The 15,482-nt window shown below is 34.5% G+C and overlaps 1 protein-coding gene across 1 annotated transcript; it reads right to left on the reverse strand.

Annotated features, from left to right (window-relative positions):
- Positions 1 to 3,518: 3,518 nt before the first annotated feature.
- On the reverse strand, positions 3,519 to 4,931 carry LOC121519848 (glutamate decarboxylase 1-like). The gene is made up of 4 exons (XM_041802885.1): positions 4,911 to 4,931; positions 4,525 to 4,632; positions 4,098 to 4,187; positions 3,519 to 4,012 (listed from the first exon to the last, which is right to left on the reverse strand). The coding sequence occupies exons 1-4, from the start codon at positions 4,929 to 4,931 to the stop codon at positions 3,839 to 3,841; spliced, it is 393 nt and encodes a 130-aa protein (XP_041658819.1). The 3' UTR covers positions 3,519 to 3,838.
- Between the last annotated feature and the right edge of the window lie 10,551 nt (positions 4,932 to 15,482).

A 15,482-nucleotide genomic window follows, 5' to 3' on the forward strand; every position in this document is an offset into this window, starting at 1 on the left:
GTGGCAGAGGTCTAAGCCCCTATGTCCTTCAGTACCTATATGGACTGGATAATGGGGCAGGTAAAAACAGTGAACTGGGGAAGGTCATTAAGTGGTGTCAGGACATGGACATTCCTGATGATGGAGTGACCATTACAGAGACTGTAGATGTCAGAAAAATTGATGAATGTAAAGGTTCTTCATCTAAACATGAATGAATGTAAACGTTCTTCATCTAAACATGAATGAATGAAAAGGTTCTTCATCTAAACATGAATGAATGAAAAGGTTCTTCATCTAAACATGAATGAATGTAAAGGTTCTTCATCTAAACATGAATGAATGTAAAGGTTCTTCATCTAAACATGAATGAATGTAAAGGTTCTTCATCTAAACATTCATGAATGCAAAGGTTCTTCATCTAAACATAAATGAATGAAAAGGTTCTTCATCTAAACATGAATGAATGTAAAGGTTCTTCATCTCAACATGAATGAATGTAAAGGTTCTTCATCTAAACATTCATGAATGCAAAGGTTCGTCATCTAAACATGAATGAATGTAAAGGTTCTTCATCTAAACATTCATTAATGTGAAGGTTCTTCATCTCACTATGAATGAATGTAAAGATTCCTCATCTCAACATGAATGAATGAAAAGGTTCTTCATCTAAACATTAGTGAATTTAAAGGTTCTTCATCTAAACATGAATGAATGTAAACGTTCTTCATCTAAACATGAATGAATGAAAAGGTTCTTCATCTAAACATTCATGAATGTAAAGATTCTTCATCTAAACATGAATGAATGTAAAGGTTCTTCATCTAAACATTAGTGAATTTAAAGGTTCTTCATCTAAACATGAATGAATGTAAAGGTTCTTCATCTAAACATTCATGAATGCAAAGGTTCTTCATCTAAACATTCATGAATGCAAAGGTTCTTCATCTAAACATAAATGAATGAAAAGGTTCTTCATCTCAACGTGAATGAATGTAAAGATTCCTCATCTCAACATGAATGAATGTAAAGGTTCTTCATCTAAACATTCATGAATGTAAAGATTCTTCATCTAAACATGAATGAATGTAAAGGTTCTTCATCTAAACATTCATTAATGTGAAGGTTCTTCATCTCACTATGAATGAATGTAAAGATTCCTCATCTCAACATGAATGAATGAAAAGGTTCTTCATCTAAACATTCATGAATGTAAAGATTCTTCATCTAAACATGAATGAATGTAAAGGTTCTTCATCTAAACATGAATGAATGTAAAGGTTCTTCATCTAAATATTAATGGATGTAAAGGTTCTTCATCTAAACATTAATGAATGTAAAGGTTCTTCATCTAAACATTCATGAATGTAATAGTTCGTCAACTAAACATTCATGAAAGTAAACGTTCTTCATCTAAACATGAATGAATGTAAAGGTTCTTCATCTAAACATGAATGAATGTAAAGGTTCTTCATCTCAAATGAATGAATGAAAAGGTTCTTCGTCTGACCATTAATGAATGTAAAGGTTTTTCATATCAACATGAATGAATGTAATTTTTCATCTCAACATTCATCACTGTGAAGGTTCTTCATCTGAACATTCATTAATGTAAAGGTTCTTCATCTCACTATGAATGAATGTAAAGGTTCTTTATCTAAACATTCATGAATGTAAAGGTTCTTCATCTCAAAATTAATGAATGTGAAGGTTCTTCATTTAAACATTCATTAATGTAAAGGTTCTTCATGGAAACATTCATGACTGTGAAGGTTCTTCATCTAAACATTCATTAATGTAAAGGTTCTTCATCTCACTATGAATGAATGTAAAGGTTCTTTATCTAAACATTCATGAATGTAAAGGTTCTTCATCTCAAAATTAATGAATGTGAAGGTTCTTCATTTAAACATTAGTGAATGTAAAGGTTCTTCATCTCAACATTCATTAATGTGAAGGTTCTTCATCTCAACGTGAATGAATGTAAAGATTCCTCATCTAAACATGAATGAATGTAAATGTTCTTCATCTCAACGTGAATGAATGTAAAGGTACTTCATCTAAACATTCATGAATGTAAAGATTCTTCATCTAAACATTAATGAATGTAAAGGTTCTTCATCTAAATATTAATGGATGTAAAGGTTCTTCATCTAAACATTGATGAATTTAAAGGTTCTTCATCTAAACATTAATGAATGTTAAGGTTCTTCATCTAAACATTGATGAATTTAAAGGTTCTTCATCTAAACATTAATGAATGTAAAGGTTCTTCATCTCAACATTAGTGAATTTAAAGGTTCTTCATCTAAACATTAGTGAATTTAAAGGTTCTTCATGTCAGCATTAATGAATGTAAAGTTTCTTCTTCTAAACATTTATGGATGCACCGTTTCTTTACGTGAATTTTACTGAGTGCAACGTTTTTTTCCATTTTAGCGTTTTTAACCCTAATGGCTCCTTTTATAAACATTGAAGTTAGACGGTTCTTCATATTAAAATTACAGGTTCTTTTTATGAACATAGGTGGATGTGTAGCCTCTTCAAACTGACAGGAATGATGTATTTTGTTTTACATGAACATAAGAAACGGTACCTATGATGAAAATACATGGATATCAAGGTTCTTCATATGGCCTTGGTGGACATGAAGTTTACTTTTAATGAACATTAATAGATAAATGGACATGGATGGTGGTAATAATTCCTCTTGGTTCAGAGGCATGATTTTTTGGGTTCATTTGAGGAGGGAAGGAGACAGCTGACTTAAATCTGTTCCTAACATGAGTTTCAAAGCCCTTTGGTGGGGTAACTTCAAACTTGTCAACATAAGAAAACATGAAACCATAACTGAATCTGTTTTTAGAAAGCATAACTGTCAAAGAATCTGTCATAGTGCAAGGCGACTACATTAAATCAGTCTTTATTATAACATAATATCAGCAGGGTTTCTTATTATCCATGTGATGATTGATCAGTTAATGCATTAAATGTATGTTTTTGTTTAATGTATGGCTGAAAAAGTAGCACAAAGTGGTTGAAATACATTTCATTAAATGAAAAAAAAAAAAAAGCTTTGTTGAGGACATGTAGAGAATTAAGAGTATATAGAGGTCACAGTTGAACACTACATATTCTTCTTTCTTAACCCTTACCCCATCCACATAAAGAGCACAAAACAACATTTTATTGTCATAAAACAACATGATCAATGCCCAATAGGAACATGAAGATCATTTAGATTAGGGTGAGTCATTTCTGACCCCAAAGGGTTAATACAACTTTGATTCAGACACCTGTTGTTAAAACAAGAAACAATCAGAGCAACAACTCAGATAGCAAAGTGACCAAAATGAAAGAATATTAACGAGCTGCTAAAACAGAAACCTGGGCATCGTGCTGGGCCCTGATGAAGGGAAACCTCTGTTTCAGTCTGGGAACACAGCCAAAAAAGTCCAGGGCTAAGGTAATTAGATCTGGGTCGGATAGAAAAGTCCAGGGCTAAGGTAAGAAGATCTGGGTCAGATAGAAAAGTCCAGGGCTAAGGTAAGAAGATCTGGGTCAGAAAGAAATGTCCAGGGTTATGGTAAGAATATCTTGGGCTGATAGAAAAGTCCAGGGTTTGGGTTTGAAGATCTGGGTCTGATAGAAAAGTCCAGGGTTTGGTTCGAAGATCTTAGTTTCATAGAAAAGTCCACAGTTCAAAGATCTGGGTCTGATAGGAAAGTTCAGGGTTAGGGTAAGAAGATCTCAGTCTGATAGGAAAGTCCAGGGTTAGGGCAAGAAGATCTGGGTCTGAGGGGAAAGTCCAGGGTTTGGGCTCATGGACAGAGCTCAGACCCCTCGTTCCTGTCAGAGGTCAAAGGTCATGGCCCAGCCAGGCGATCTCGTCCAACAGAAAGTCGACATCCTCCGGCTGCGTGGCAGGATTGGAGAAAACACATCTGAAGAAATTCACTTTGTCTTCCAGCGGCTGGTAGCCAATCAGAACAGAGCCCTTCTCCATCATCCGACCTTTGATCCGTGGAGCCACCTGCAGAAATACCGCCATAAAGATTGAAGTGTCAGATGGAGGCGGAGTCAAAATGACCTTAAGGATGACTGCTGCTCACACCCACCTGATGGAGTCTGGTGTCTCTGTCCGGTCCAGGAGGAACGCCTCTCAGGCTGGGAGGAATGTACCAGAAACACACGTTGCTGTGCTCCGGCTACAACCAACACACATACATGTGTAGTAGCTTCTTTGAGTATATTTTTCTTGCATGTCGTGTTTTTAATACAAATATGTTTAATGTCATTTAAAAAGATGTTTGCAGCAACACTTAAAGTCAATTAAATCTCTATTTTCATGTTAATCAAATATAAATATAGAAATGTTTGACTTTTCATCAGGCTGGTTTCATGAGTGCATGCTTTATCCTTAGAGAACCAAACTCTCCTGATGTCTGAAACGTGCTCTCTAGAGATTTTACTCAGACGTTTTCTGATTAAAATACATCATACACAGATCCTGTTTTTTCAACCTAGTCCATAGGAATGTCTTACTTTGTGTCTGAAGACCAGCTCAAAGTCTGACCTCCTCTGCAGTCGATCATACAGATACTCGGCATTCTCCAGACATTTGTTGACCTGAGATCCAAAACCCTCAGAGCCCTGGGAGACAGAAAGACGGAATGTGTGGTCAGACTACAGCCTACTAGCATGATTAAACACTGACCTGAAAGACTCTATAACCCTAAAAGTCCATGGTTTGGTCCTTGGATACCTTATACCCTAACCCTACGCTCATGCCAACCCTAACCTAACCCTTATCCTCATGTCAACAACAACCCTACTAACCCTTATCCTCATGTCAACAACAACCCTGCTAACCCTCAGCCTCATGTCAAACCTAACTCCTAACCCTATGCTCATGCCAACACTAACCTAACCTTATTAATCCTCATCCTCATGCCTAATCCTAACCCTACTGACCCTCAGCTGCATGTCAACAACAACCCTATTAACCCTAAGCCTCATGCCAACCCTACTAACTCTCAACCTCATGTTAACCCTAACCCTACAGACCTTCAGCCTCATGTCAATCCTAACCTTCCTAACACTACGAACCCTCAGCCTCATGTCAACTCTACTTTACCCTCAGCCTCAAGTCAACCATATCTTACCCTCAGCCTCATGTCAACCCTAACCCTACTAACCCTACTAACCCTCAGCCTCAAGTCAACCCCAACCCTACTAACCATAAGTCAACCATATCTTACCCTCAGCTTCATGTAAACCCTAACTATCCATTTAGCCTCAACACACTAACCTCAGCTTCATGTCAACTACAAATCAGCCTCATGCAATACTAACTCTCAGCCTCATGTCAACCCCAACCCTATAAACCCTCAGCCTCATGCAAACCCCAACCCTACTAACCCTCAGCCTCATGTCAACCCTAACCCTATAAACCTTCAGCCTCATGCAAACCCCAACTCTACGAACCCTCAGCTTCATGCCAACCCTACTTACCCTCAGCCTCAAGTCAACCCCAACCCTACTTACCCTACTAACCCTCAGCTTCATGTCAACCCTAACTACCTTACCCTCAGCCTCATGCCAACCCTACTAACCCTCAGCTTCATGTCAACCCTACAAACCCTCAGCCTCATGCCAACCCTACTAACTCTCAGCCTCATGTCAACCCTAACCCTATAAACCCTCAGCCTCATGCAAACCCCAACCCTGCTAACCCTCAGCTTCATGTCAACCCCAACCCTACTAACCCTCAGCCTCATGTCAACCCTAACCCTATAAACCTTCAGCCTCATGCAAACCCCAACTCTACGAACCCTCAGCTTCATGTTAACCCTACAAACCCTTAGCCTCATGCCAACCCTACTAACCCTCAACTTCATGTTAACCCTACAAACCCTTAGCCTCATGCCAACCCTACTAACTCTCAGCCTCATGTCAACCCTAACCCTATAAACCTTCAGCCTCATGCAAACCCCAACCCTACTAACCCTCAGCTTCATGCCAACCCTACTAACTCTCAGCCTCATGTCAACCCTAACCCTATAAACCTTCAGCCTCATGTCAACCCCAACCCTACAAACCCTTAGCCTCATGCCAACCCTACTAACTCTCAGCCTCATGTCAACCCTAACCCTATAAACCTTCAGCCTCATGTCAACCCCAACCCTACTAACCCTCAGCTTCATGCCAACCCTACAAACCTCAGCCTCATGCCAACCCTACTAACCCTCAGCCTCATGTCAACCCTAACCCTGAAAGTCCATGGTTTGGTCCATGGATACCTTTAGGCGGTGGGCCAACGGGGGATGCCATGTATTTAAATGATCCCTGGCGAGGAGTACCTAATCTTTTGACTGCTGAATCTTCATTCTATTACAAGTAAAAATAAAATTGTTGTCACTCTTACTTCTTGCACATATTTTTGTAATCGATCAGTTTTAAAAGTTATTTTAACCGGCAAATAGCATGGACAGCTATGTCTCGAGCTCAAAGATCTGTCGTAGCTGTCAGATGAATGAATGGAATAATTATCGATCAATTTGATGTAGATAGATGTGTAAATCCATTTATTTGACGACATTTAACTACACAGGAGGTTACAGTAACTAAAAAATCTTGAAAAACACACTGCAAATTACATACTGCGATTACAGAAATCATTTTAAGTAGCGGTGTTGTACGTAACTTTATTGCTAATCGGCTAAAGGTTGTGTTAACAGTCACATCTGTGCATATTCATATACATTTATATTCTGATTTTTAAAATATGTGTGTGTGTGTGTGGGTGTGTGTGTGTGTGGGGGTGGGTAGGTGGGTGTGTGTGTTTCAAATGACTATCCAATATAAACTGCATCTACATCAAACAATAACAATAAAATTAAAATTCCTGTGAAGCACGTTCTGGGAAGATTTCCATTGAGTATTAATTATCTATACACTTTTTAGCAACAAGATGATTATGATCCACTAATAAATCATGTCACTTTAACCTACTCGTGTATTTTAAAAGGACTACATACAATCAAGTTTAAATGCTCCATATGATGCACTGGAAAACAGTTAACAACCAAAATTTAAAGTACCTCGGCAGGATACAACAGTTACAAAAATGACATTAAACAGCACAGAATTAACATGACATTAGCAGAAGACACATTGGAGTTTTTCAGAGCAGTAAATCAAACAGCAGCTTTTATTAGGCATAAGTTTGATCAGGTTTAATAACACTGCTTAAATACAGAGAGATGCCTGTGCATACAGTTGTACCACTGCTAGATGAGAAGAATAACATCATTACAATCACTCTCAGTCATTGTGTATTCCACTGACAATAACACTGAGCTAAATACAAACACTGTGTATACACACAATATGATTATAAACACACAAACACATAAACAGGATATAACACTCAAACTGGGATAGTCAAGTCCATGTAAACACACTAATACTGTCCTCTGTTAAATACACAATGGATGAACACAACAGCAAAGATGAAAACTATGGCCACATACTGCAGAGTTCAAAATAACAGGCTTACACCTTCTTCCAACAAATGTATACTGCCAACAAGAAACACAAACATGAGAAACTCAGTCAAAAAGAGTAAAGAAAACTAGTTAAACACTGCTGAAATAACATGTTGCAGAAAGAGACATGTGCTTCTGCAAACCAGACAGATGGTGGCCAGAGAAAACACTGCTAAATACACAAATAACACTGTCAAACAACAACATGATCAAAACAGTGCTTTAAATACAGAGAATAACACTGCTATAAAATAACATAAATGCTGCTAGTGGAGAAACAGCATCTCTTATTTCACGAGAAATAACACTGCTAAATACAGACATAACAAACTGCTATATACACTGATCACAATAAAAGTGCCAGACATGATCCAAACTGAGACTGTTCTACTTTGCAAAAATAACCAAATATAAATCATGTAATGCAATTCAGCTAATTTATACAAGATAACACTGTTTACACCAAATAGTTCTAAGATAACACTGACAACATGATTAAATACTAACACTTAACAGTGTCAAATAACAGTTATACAAAAAGTGGATAAACAGTCTCAAAAAACATCCATTTTTAAGTCTCAAAAAATCAACAAATAACATGTCAAAATACAGAGATACACTGCTGCCTCCTCTTCCTAAATACAGAGAAGGAAAATTCAAGAGAAATAACACTGCTAAAGCAGACAAATAACACTGCTAAATATGATACATAACACTTTAAATACACAGAAATAACACAAATACAGACTACACTAAAAGAATAACACTGTAAATACAGAGAAATAACCAAAATCCCTGAACAAAGACAATAACACTGCTTCACAGAGATAACACTGTTTAAATACAGAGAAATGCTGTAACAACATCATAACAGATAACACTGAGCACTACAAAACACTGCTAAATACAGAGACATAACACTGCTAAATAAAGAAATAACACTGCTAAATACAGAGAAATAACACTGCTAAATACAGAGAAATAATGCTAAATACGAGATAACACTGCTACGCAAATGCTGCTAAATACAGAGAAATAACACTGCTAAATACAGAGAAATAAACTAACACTGTTAAATACATAAATACATTTGCTAAAATACACTGAGAATACACACACTGCTAAATACAGAGAAATAACACTGTTAAATACAGAGAAATAACACTGCTAAATTGAGAAATAACACTGCTAAATAACACTGCTAAAATACAGAGAAATAACACTGCTAAATACAGAGAAATAACACTGCTAACATACAGAGAAATAACTGCTAAATACAGACAAATAACACTGTTAAATACAGAGAAATAACACTGCTAAATACAGAGAAATAACACTGCTAAATACAGACAAATAACACTGCTAAATACAGAGAAATACTAACACTAAATACTGCTAAATACACTGCTAAATACAGAAATACTAAATACAACTGCTAAATACAGACTAACACTGTTAAATACAGAGAAATAACACTGCTAAATACAGACACTGTAAATAACACTGCTAAATACAGACAAATAACACTGTAAATAAATACAGAGATAACATGTGCTAAATATACAGAGAAATAACACTGCTAAATACAGAGAAATAACACTGCTAAATACAGAGAAATAACACTGCTAAATACAGAAATAACACTGCTAAATACAGACAAATAACACTGTAAATACAGAGAAATAACACTGCTAAATACAGAGAAATAACACTGCTAAATACAGAAATACTGAATCATAACATGCAATAGAACAGAGATAAATACAGAAATAACACTGCTAAATACAGAGAACAAATAAGACAGAAAATAAACTGCTAAATACAGAGAAATAACACTAAATACAGAGAAATAACTGCTAAATACAGAGAAATAACACTGCTAAATACAGAGACACTGCTAAATACAGAGACACTGCTAAATACAGAGAAATAAATAAATACAGAGAAATACTGCTAAATACTGCAGAACAATCTGAAATACAGACAAACACTAAATACAGAGAAATAACACTGCTGCTAAATACAGAGAAATAACACTGCTAAATACAGATAACACTGCTAAATACACAAATAACACTGCTAGACATAACACTGTTAAATACAGAGAAATAACACTGCTAAATACAGAAATAACACTGCTAAATACAGAGAAATAACACTGCTAAATACAGACAACACTGTTAGACAAACACTGCTAAATACAGAGAAATAACACTGCTAAATACAGAGAAATAACACTGCTAAATACAGAGAATAACACTGCTAAATACAGAGAAATAACACTGCTAAATACAGAGAAATAAATAACTGCAAAATACAGAGAATAACACTGCTAAATACAGACAAATAACACTGCTAAATACAGAGAAATAACACTGCTAAATACAGAGAAATAACACTGCTAAATACAGAGAAATAACACTGCTAAATACAGACAAATAACACTGCTAAATACAGAGAAATAACACTGGTAAATACAGAGAAATAACACTGCTAAATACAGACAAATAACACTGTTAAATACAGAGAAATAACACTGCTAAATACAGAGAAATAACACTGCTAAATACAGAGAAATAACACTGCTAAATACAGACAAATAACACTGTTAAATACAGAGAAATAACACTGCTAAATACAGAGAAATAACACTGCTAAATACAGACAAATAACACTGTTAAATACAGACAAATAACACTGCTAAATACAGAGAAATAACACTGCTAAATACAGAGAAATAACACTGCTAAATACAGACAAATAACACTGCTAAATACAGAGAAATAACACTGTTAAATACAGAGAAATAACACTGCTAAATACAGACAAATAACACTGCTAAATACAGAGAAATAACACTGATAAATACAGAGAAATAACACTGCTAAATACAGAGAAATAACACTGCTAAATACAGAGAAATAACACTGCTAAATACAGACAAATAACACTGCTAAATACAGAGAAATAACACTGCTAAATACAGAGAAATAACACTGCTAAATACAGAGAAATAACACTGCTAAATACAGAGAAATAACACTGCTAAATACAGAGAAATAACACTGCTAAATACAGAGAAATAACACTGTTAAATACAGAGAAATAACACTGCTAAATACAGAGAAATAACACTGCTAAATACAGAGAAATAACACTGCTAAATACAGAGAAATAACACTGTTAAATACAGAGAAATAACACTGCTAAATACAGAGATATAACACTGCTAAATACAGACAAATAACACTGCTAAATACAGAGAAATAACACTGTTAAATACAGAGAAATAACACTGCTAAATACAGAGAAATAACACTGCTAAATACAGAGAAATAACACTGCTAAATACAGAGAAATAACACTGCTAAATACAGAGAAATAACACTGCTAAATACAGAGAAATAACACTGCTAAATACAGAGAAATAACACTGTTAAATACAGAGAAATAACACTGTTAAATACAAAGAAATAACACTGCTAAATACAGAGAAATAACACTGCTAAATACAGAGAAATAACACTGCTAAATACAGAGAAATAACACTGCTAAATACAGAGAAATAACACTGCTAAATACAGACAAATAACACTGCTAAATACAGACAAATAACACTGCTAAATACAGAGAAATAACACTGCTAAATACAGAGAAATAACACTGCTAAATACAGAGAAATAACACTGCTAAATACAGAGAAATAACACTGCTAAATACAGAGAAATAACACTGCTAAATACAGAGAAATAACACTGCTAAATACAGAGAAATAACACTGCTAAATACAGAGAAATAACACTGCTAAATACAGAGAAATAACACTGCTAAATACAGAGAAATAACACTGCTAAATACAGAGAAATAACACTGCTAAATACAGAGAAATAACACTGCTAAATACAGAGAAATAACACTGTTAAATACAAAGAAATAACACTGCTAAATACAGAGAAATAACACTGCTAAATACAGAGAAATAACACTGCTAAATACAGAGAAATAACACTGCTAAATACAGAGAAATAACACTGCTAAATACAGAGAAATAACACTGCTAAATACAGAGAAATAACACTGCTAAATACAGAGAAATAACACTGTTAAATACAGAGAAATAACACTGCTAAATACAGAGAAATAACACTGCTAAATACAGAGAAATAACACTGCTAAATACAGAGAAATAACACTGTTAAATACAGAGAAATAACACTGCTAAATACAGAGAAATAACACTGTTAAATACAGACAAATAACACTGCTAAATACAGAGAAATAACACTGCTAAATACAGAGAAATAACACTGTTAAATACAGAGAAATAACACTGTTAAATACATAGAAATAACACTGTTAAATACAGACAAATAACACTGCTAAATACAGAGAAATAACACTGCTAAATACAGAGAAATAACACTGCTAAATACAGAGAAATAACACTGCTAAATACAGAGAAATAACACTGCTAAATACAGAGAAATAACACTGCTAAATACAGAGAAATAACACTGCTAAATACAGAGAAATAACACTGTTAAATACAGAGAAATAACACTGTTAAATACAGAGAAATAACACTGCTAAATACAGAGAAATAACACTGTTAAATACAGACAAATAACACTGCTAAATACAGAGAAATAACACTGTTAAATACAGAGAAATAACACTGCTAAATACAGAGAACTAACACTGCTAAATACAGAGAACTAACACTGCTAAATACAGAGAAATAACACTGCTAAATACAGAGAAATAACACTGCTAAATACAGAGAAATAACACTGATAAATACATAGAAATAACACTGATAAATACAGAGAAATAACACTGTTAAATACAGAGAAATAACACTGTTAAATACAGAGAAATAACACTGTTAAATACAGAGAAATAACACTGCTAAATACAGACAAATAACACTGCTAAATACAGACAAATAACACTGCTAAATACAGAGAAATAACACTGCTAAATACAGAGAAATAACACTGCTAAATACAGAGAAATAACACTGCTAAATACAGAGAAATAACACTGCTAAATACAGAGAAATAACACTGCTAAATACAGAGATAACACTAAATACAGAGAAATAACACTGCTAAATACAGAGAAATAACACTGCTAAATACAGAGAAATAACACTGCTAAATACAGAGAAATAACACTGCTAAATACAAAGAAATAACACTGTTAAATACAGACAAATAACACTGCTAAATACAGACAAATAACACTGTTAAATACAGAGAAATAACACTGTTAAATACAAAGAAATAACACTGTTAAATACAGACAAATAACACTGCTAAATACAGACAAATAACACTAAATACAGAGAAATAACACTGTTAAATACAGAGAAATAACACTGTTAAATACAAAGAAATAACACTGCTAAATACAGAGAAATAACACTGCTAAATACAGAGAAATAACACTGCTAAATACAGAGAAATAACACTGCTAAATACAGACAAATAACACTGCTAAATACAGAAATAACACTGTTAAATACAGAGAAATAACACTGCTAAATACAGAGAAATAACACTGCTAAATACAGAGAATAACACTGCTAAATACAGAGAATAACACTGCTAAATACAGACAAATAACACTGCTAAATACAAAGAAATAACACTGCTAAATACAGAGAAATAACACTGCTAAATACAGAGAAATAACACTGCTAAATACAGAGAAATAACACTGCTAAATACAGAGAAATAACACTGCTAAATACAGAGAAATAACACTGCTAAATACAGAGAAATAACACTGCTAAATACAGAGAAATAACACTGTTAAATACAGAGAAATAACACTGCTAAATACAGACAAATAACACTGCTAAATACAGACAAATAACACTGCTAAATACAGAGATATAACACTGTTAAATACAGAGAAATAACACTGCTAAATACAGAGAAATAACACTGCTAAATACAGACAAATAACACTGCTAAATACAGACAAATAACACTGCTAAATACAGAGAAATAACACTGCTAAATACAGAGAAATAACACTGCTAAATACAGAGAAATAACACTGTTAAATACAGAGAAATAACACTGCTAAATACAGAGAAATAACACTGCTAAATACAGACAAATAACACTGCTAAATACAGACAAATAACACTGCTAAATACAGAGAAATAACACTGCTAAATACAGAGAAATAACACTGTGCTAAATACAGAGAAATAACACTGCTAAATACAGAGAACTAACACTGCTAAATACAGAGAACTAACACTGCTAAATACAGAGAAATAACACTGATAAATACAGAGAAATAACACTGTTAAATACAGAGAAATAACACTGCTAAATACAGACAAATAACACTGCTAAATACAGACAAATAACACTGCTAAATACAGAGAAATAACACTGCTAAATACAGAGAAATAACACTGCTAAATACAGAGAAATAACACTGCTAAATACAGAGAAATAACACTGCTAAATACAGAGAAATAACACTGCTAAATACAGAGAAATAACACTGTTAAATACAGAGAAATAACACTGCTAAATACAGAGAAATAACACTGTTAAATACAGAGAAATAACACTGTTAAATACAGAGAAATAACACTGTTAAATACAGAGAAATAACACTGCTAAATACAGACAAATAACACTGCTAAATACAGAGAAATAACACTGTTAAATACAGACAAATAACACTGTTAAATACAGAGAAATAACACTGTTAAATACAGACAAATAACACTCTTAAATACAGAGAAATAACACTGCTAAATACAGAGAAATAACACTGCTAAATACAGAGAAATAACACTGTTAAATACAGAGAAATAACACTGCTAAATACAGACAAATAACACTCTTAAATACAGAGAAATAACACTGCTAAATACAGAGAAATAACACTGCTAAATACAGAGAAATAACACTGTTAAATACAGAGAAATAACACTGCTAAATACAGAGAACTAACACTGCTAAATACAGAGAACTAACACTGCTAAATACAGAGAAATAACACTGCTAAATACAGAGAAATAACACTGCTAAATACAGAGAAATAACACTGTTAAATACAGAGAAATAACACTGTTAAATACAGAGAAATAACACTGTTAAATACAGAGAAATAACACTGCTTAGTAAATGATAGCCATGATCTGCAGGGGTCTGCTCGTTTGCTCTACAATCTTTTAGAAAACACAGACCAAACAAAGATGAATGTCAAAGCCTGTTTTGAACTTTTTAAGTAACGACACAGAGTCAAACATGAATAACAACGTTGGCCTGACATCTGCAGAATGAAGATCTAACAGTTTGACCCTCAGAGAGATGCTTGTGTCAGGAATCGCTCCAACAGTTCTGTTGTCTCCAAACTGTGGTGTAGCTGATGTTACTAGAAACAAAGACTGTAGAACAACAAGGAAATATCTAGAACCACAGGAAACACTGGCACTGCACATAGAAGGAGGGAACACTTACTTTCTTCTTCACCAGGATGGCCGAGCACTGAAGAGGGACACCCATCATCTTATGAGGATTCCAGGTTACAGAGGAGGCTCTGAAAAAGAGTGTTAGACCTACTGACCCTGACTAAATAACACATCTATGTTCTGGTCTTTATAAATGTGATGTTAGTCTACAGTTTTAGAGCTGCCTCCCCCGAGGAACTCAGACTGAAACATTTCATTGTTCTTTGTTTGATGTGGTTACCTCTCAATACCCTGTAGTTTCATCCTGTGTCGTTCTGACATCAGCAGGCCGCCGCCCCATGCTGCCTGGAGAGAGAGACTCACATGAACACACATTCTGTACCAGACTATAGTCCTGGTCCCCTTACACCCACATGGATCTACAGTAGAGCTTGGGGCCTCTGGCCCTCGTGTTGGTGGTCCTGAGTGTTATTTAACTTTAATATTAGACATAGACACAGGTCAGT

The sequence above is a fragment of the Cheilinus undulatus genome, linkage group 13 (assembly GCF_018320785.1).
Source record: "Cheilinus undulatus linkage group 13, ASM1832078v1, whole genome shotgun sequence".
Classification (NCBI taxonomy): Eukaryota; Metazoa; Chordata; class Actinopteri; order Labriformes; family Labridae; genus Cheilinus; species Cheilinus undulatus.

Bases quoted from the DNA above. Each gene is read 5' to 3' on its own strand.
- LOC121519848 (XM_041802885.1), bottom strand. From the start codon at position 4,931: ATGAGGATGAGGATTAATAAG. The intron at 4,633-4,910 runs GTTAGGTTAGTG...TCTGTCTCCCAG, and splicing joins TGAGGATGAGGATTAATAAG to GGCTCTGAGGGTTTTGGATC. The intron at 4,188-4,524 runs GTAAGACATTCC...TGTTGGTTGTAG, and splicing joins AGCTGGTCTTCAGACACAAA to CCGGAGCACAGCAACGTGTG.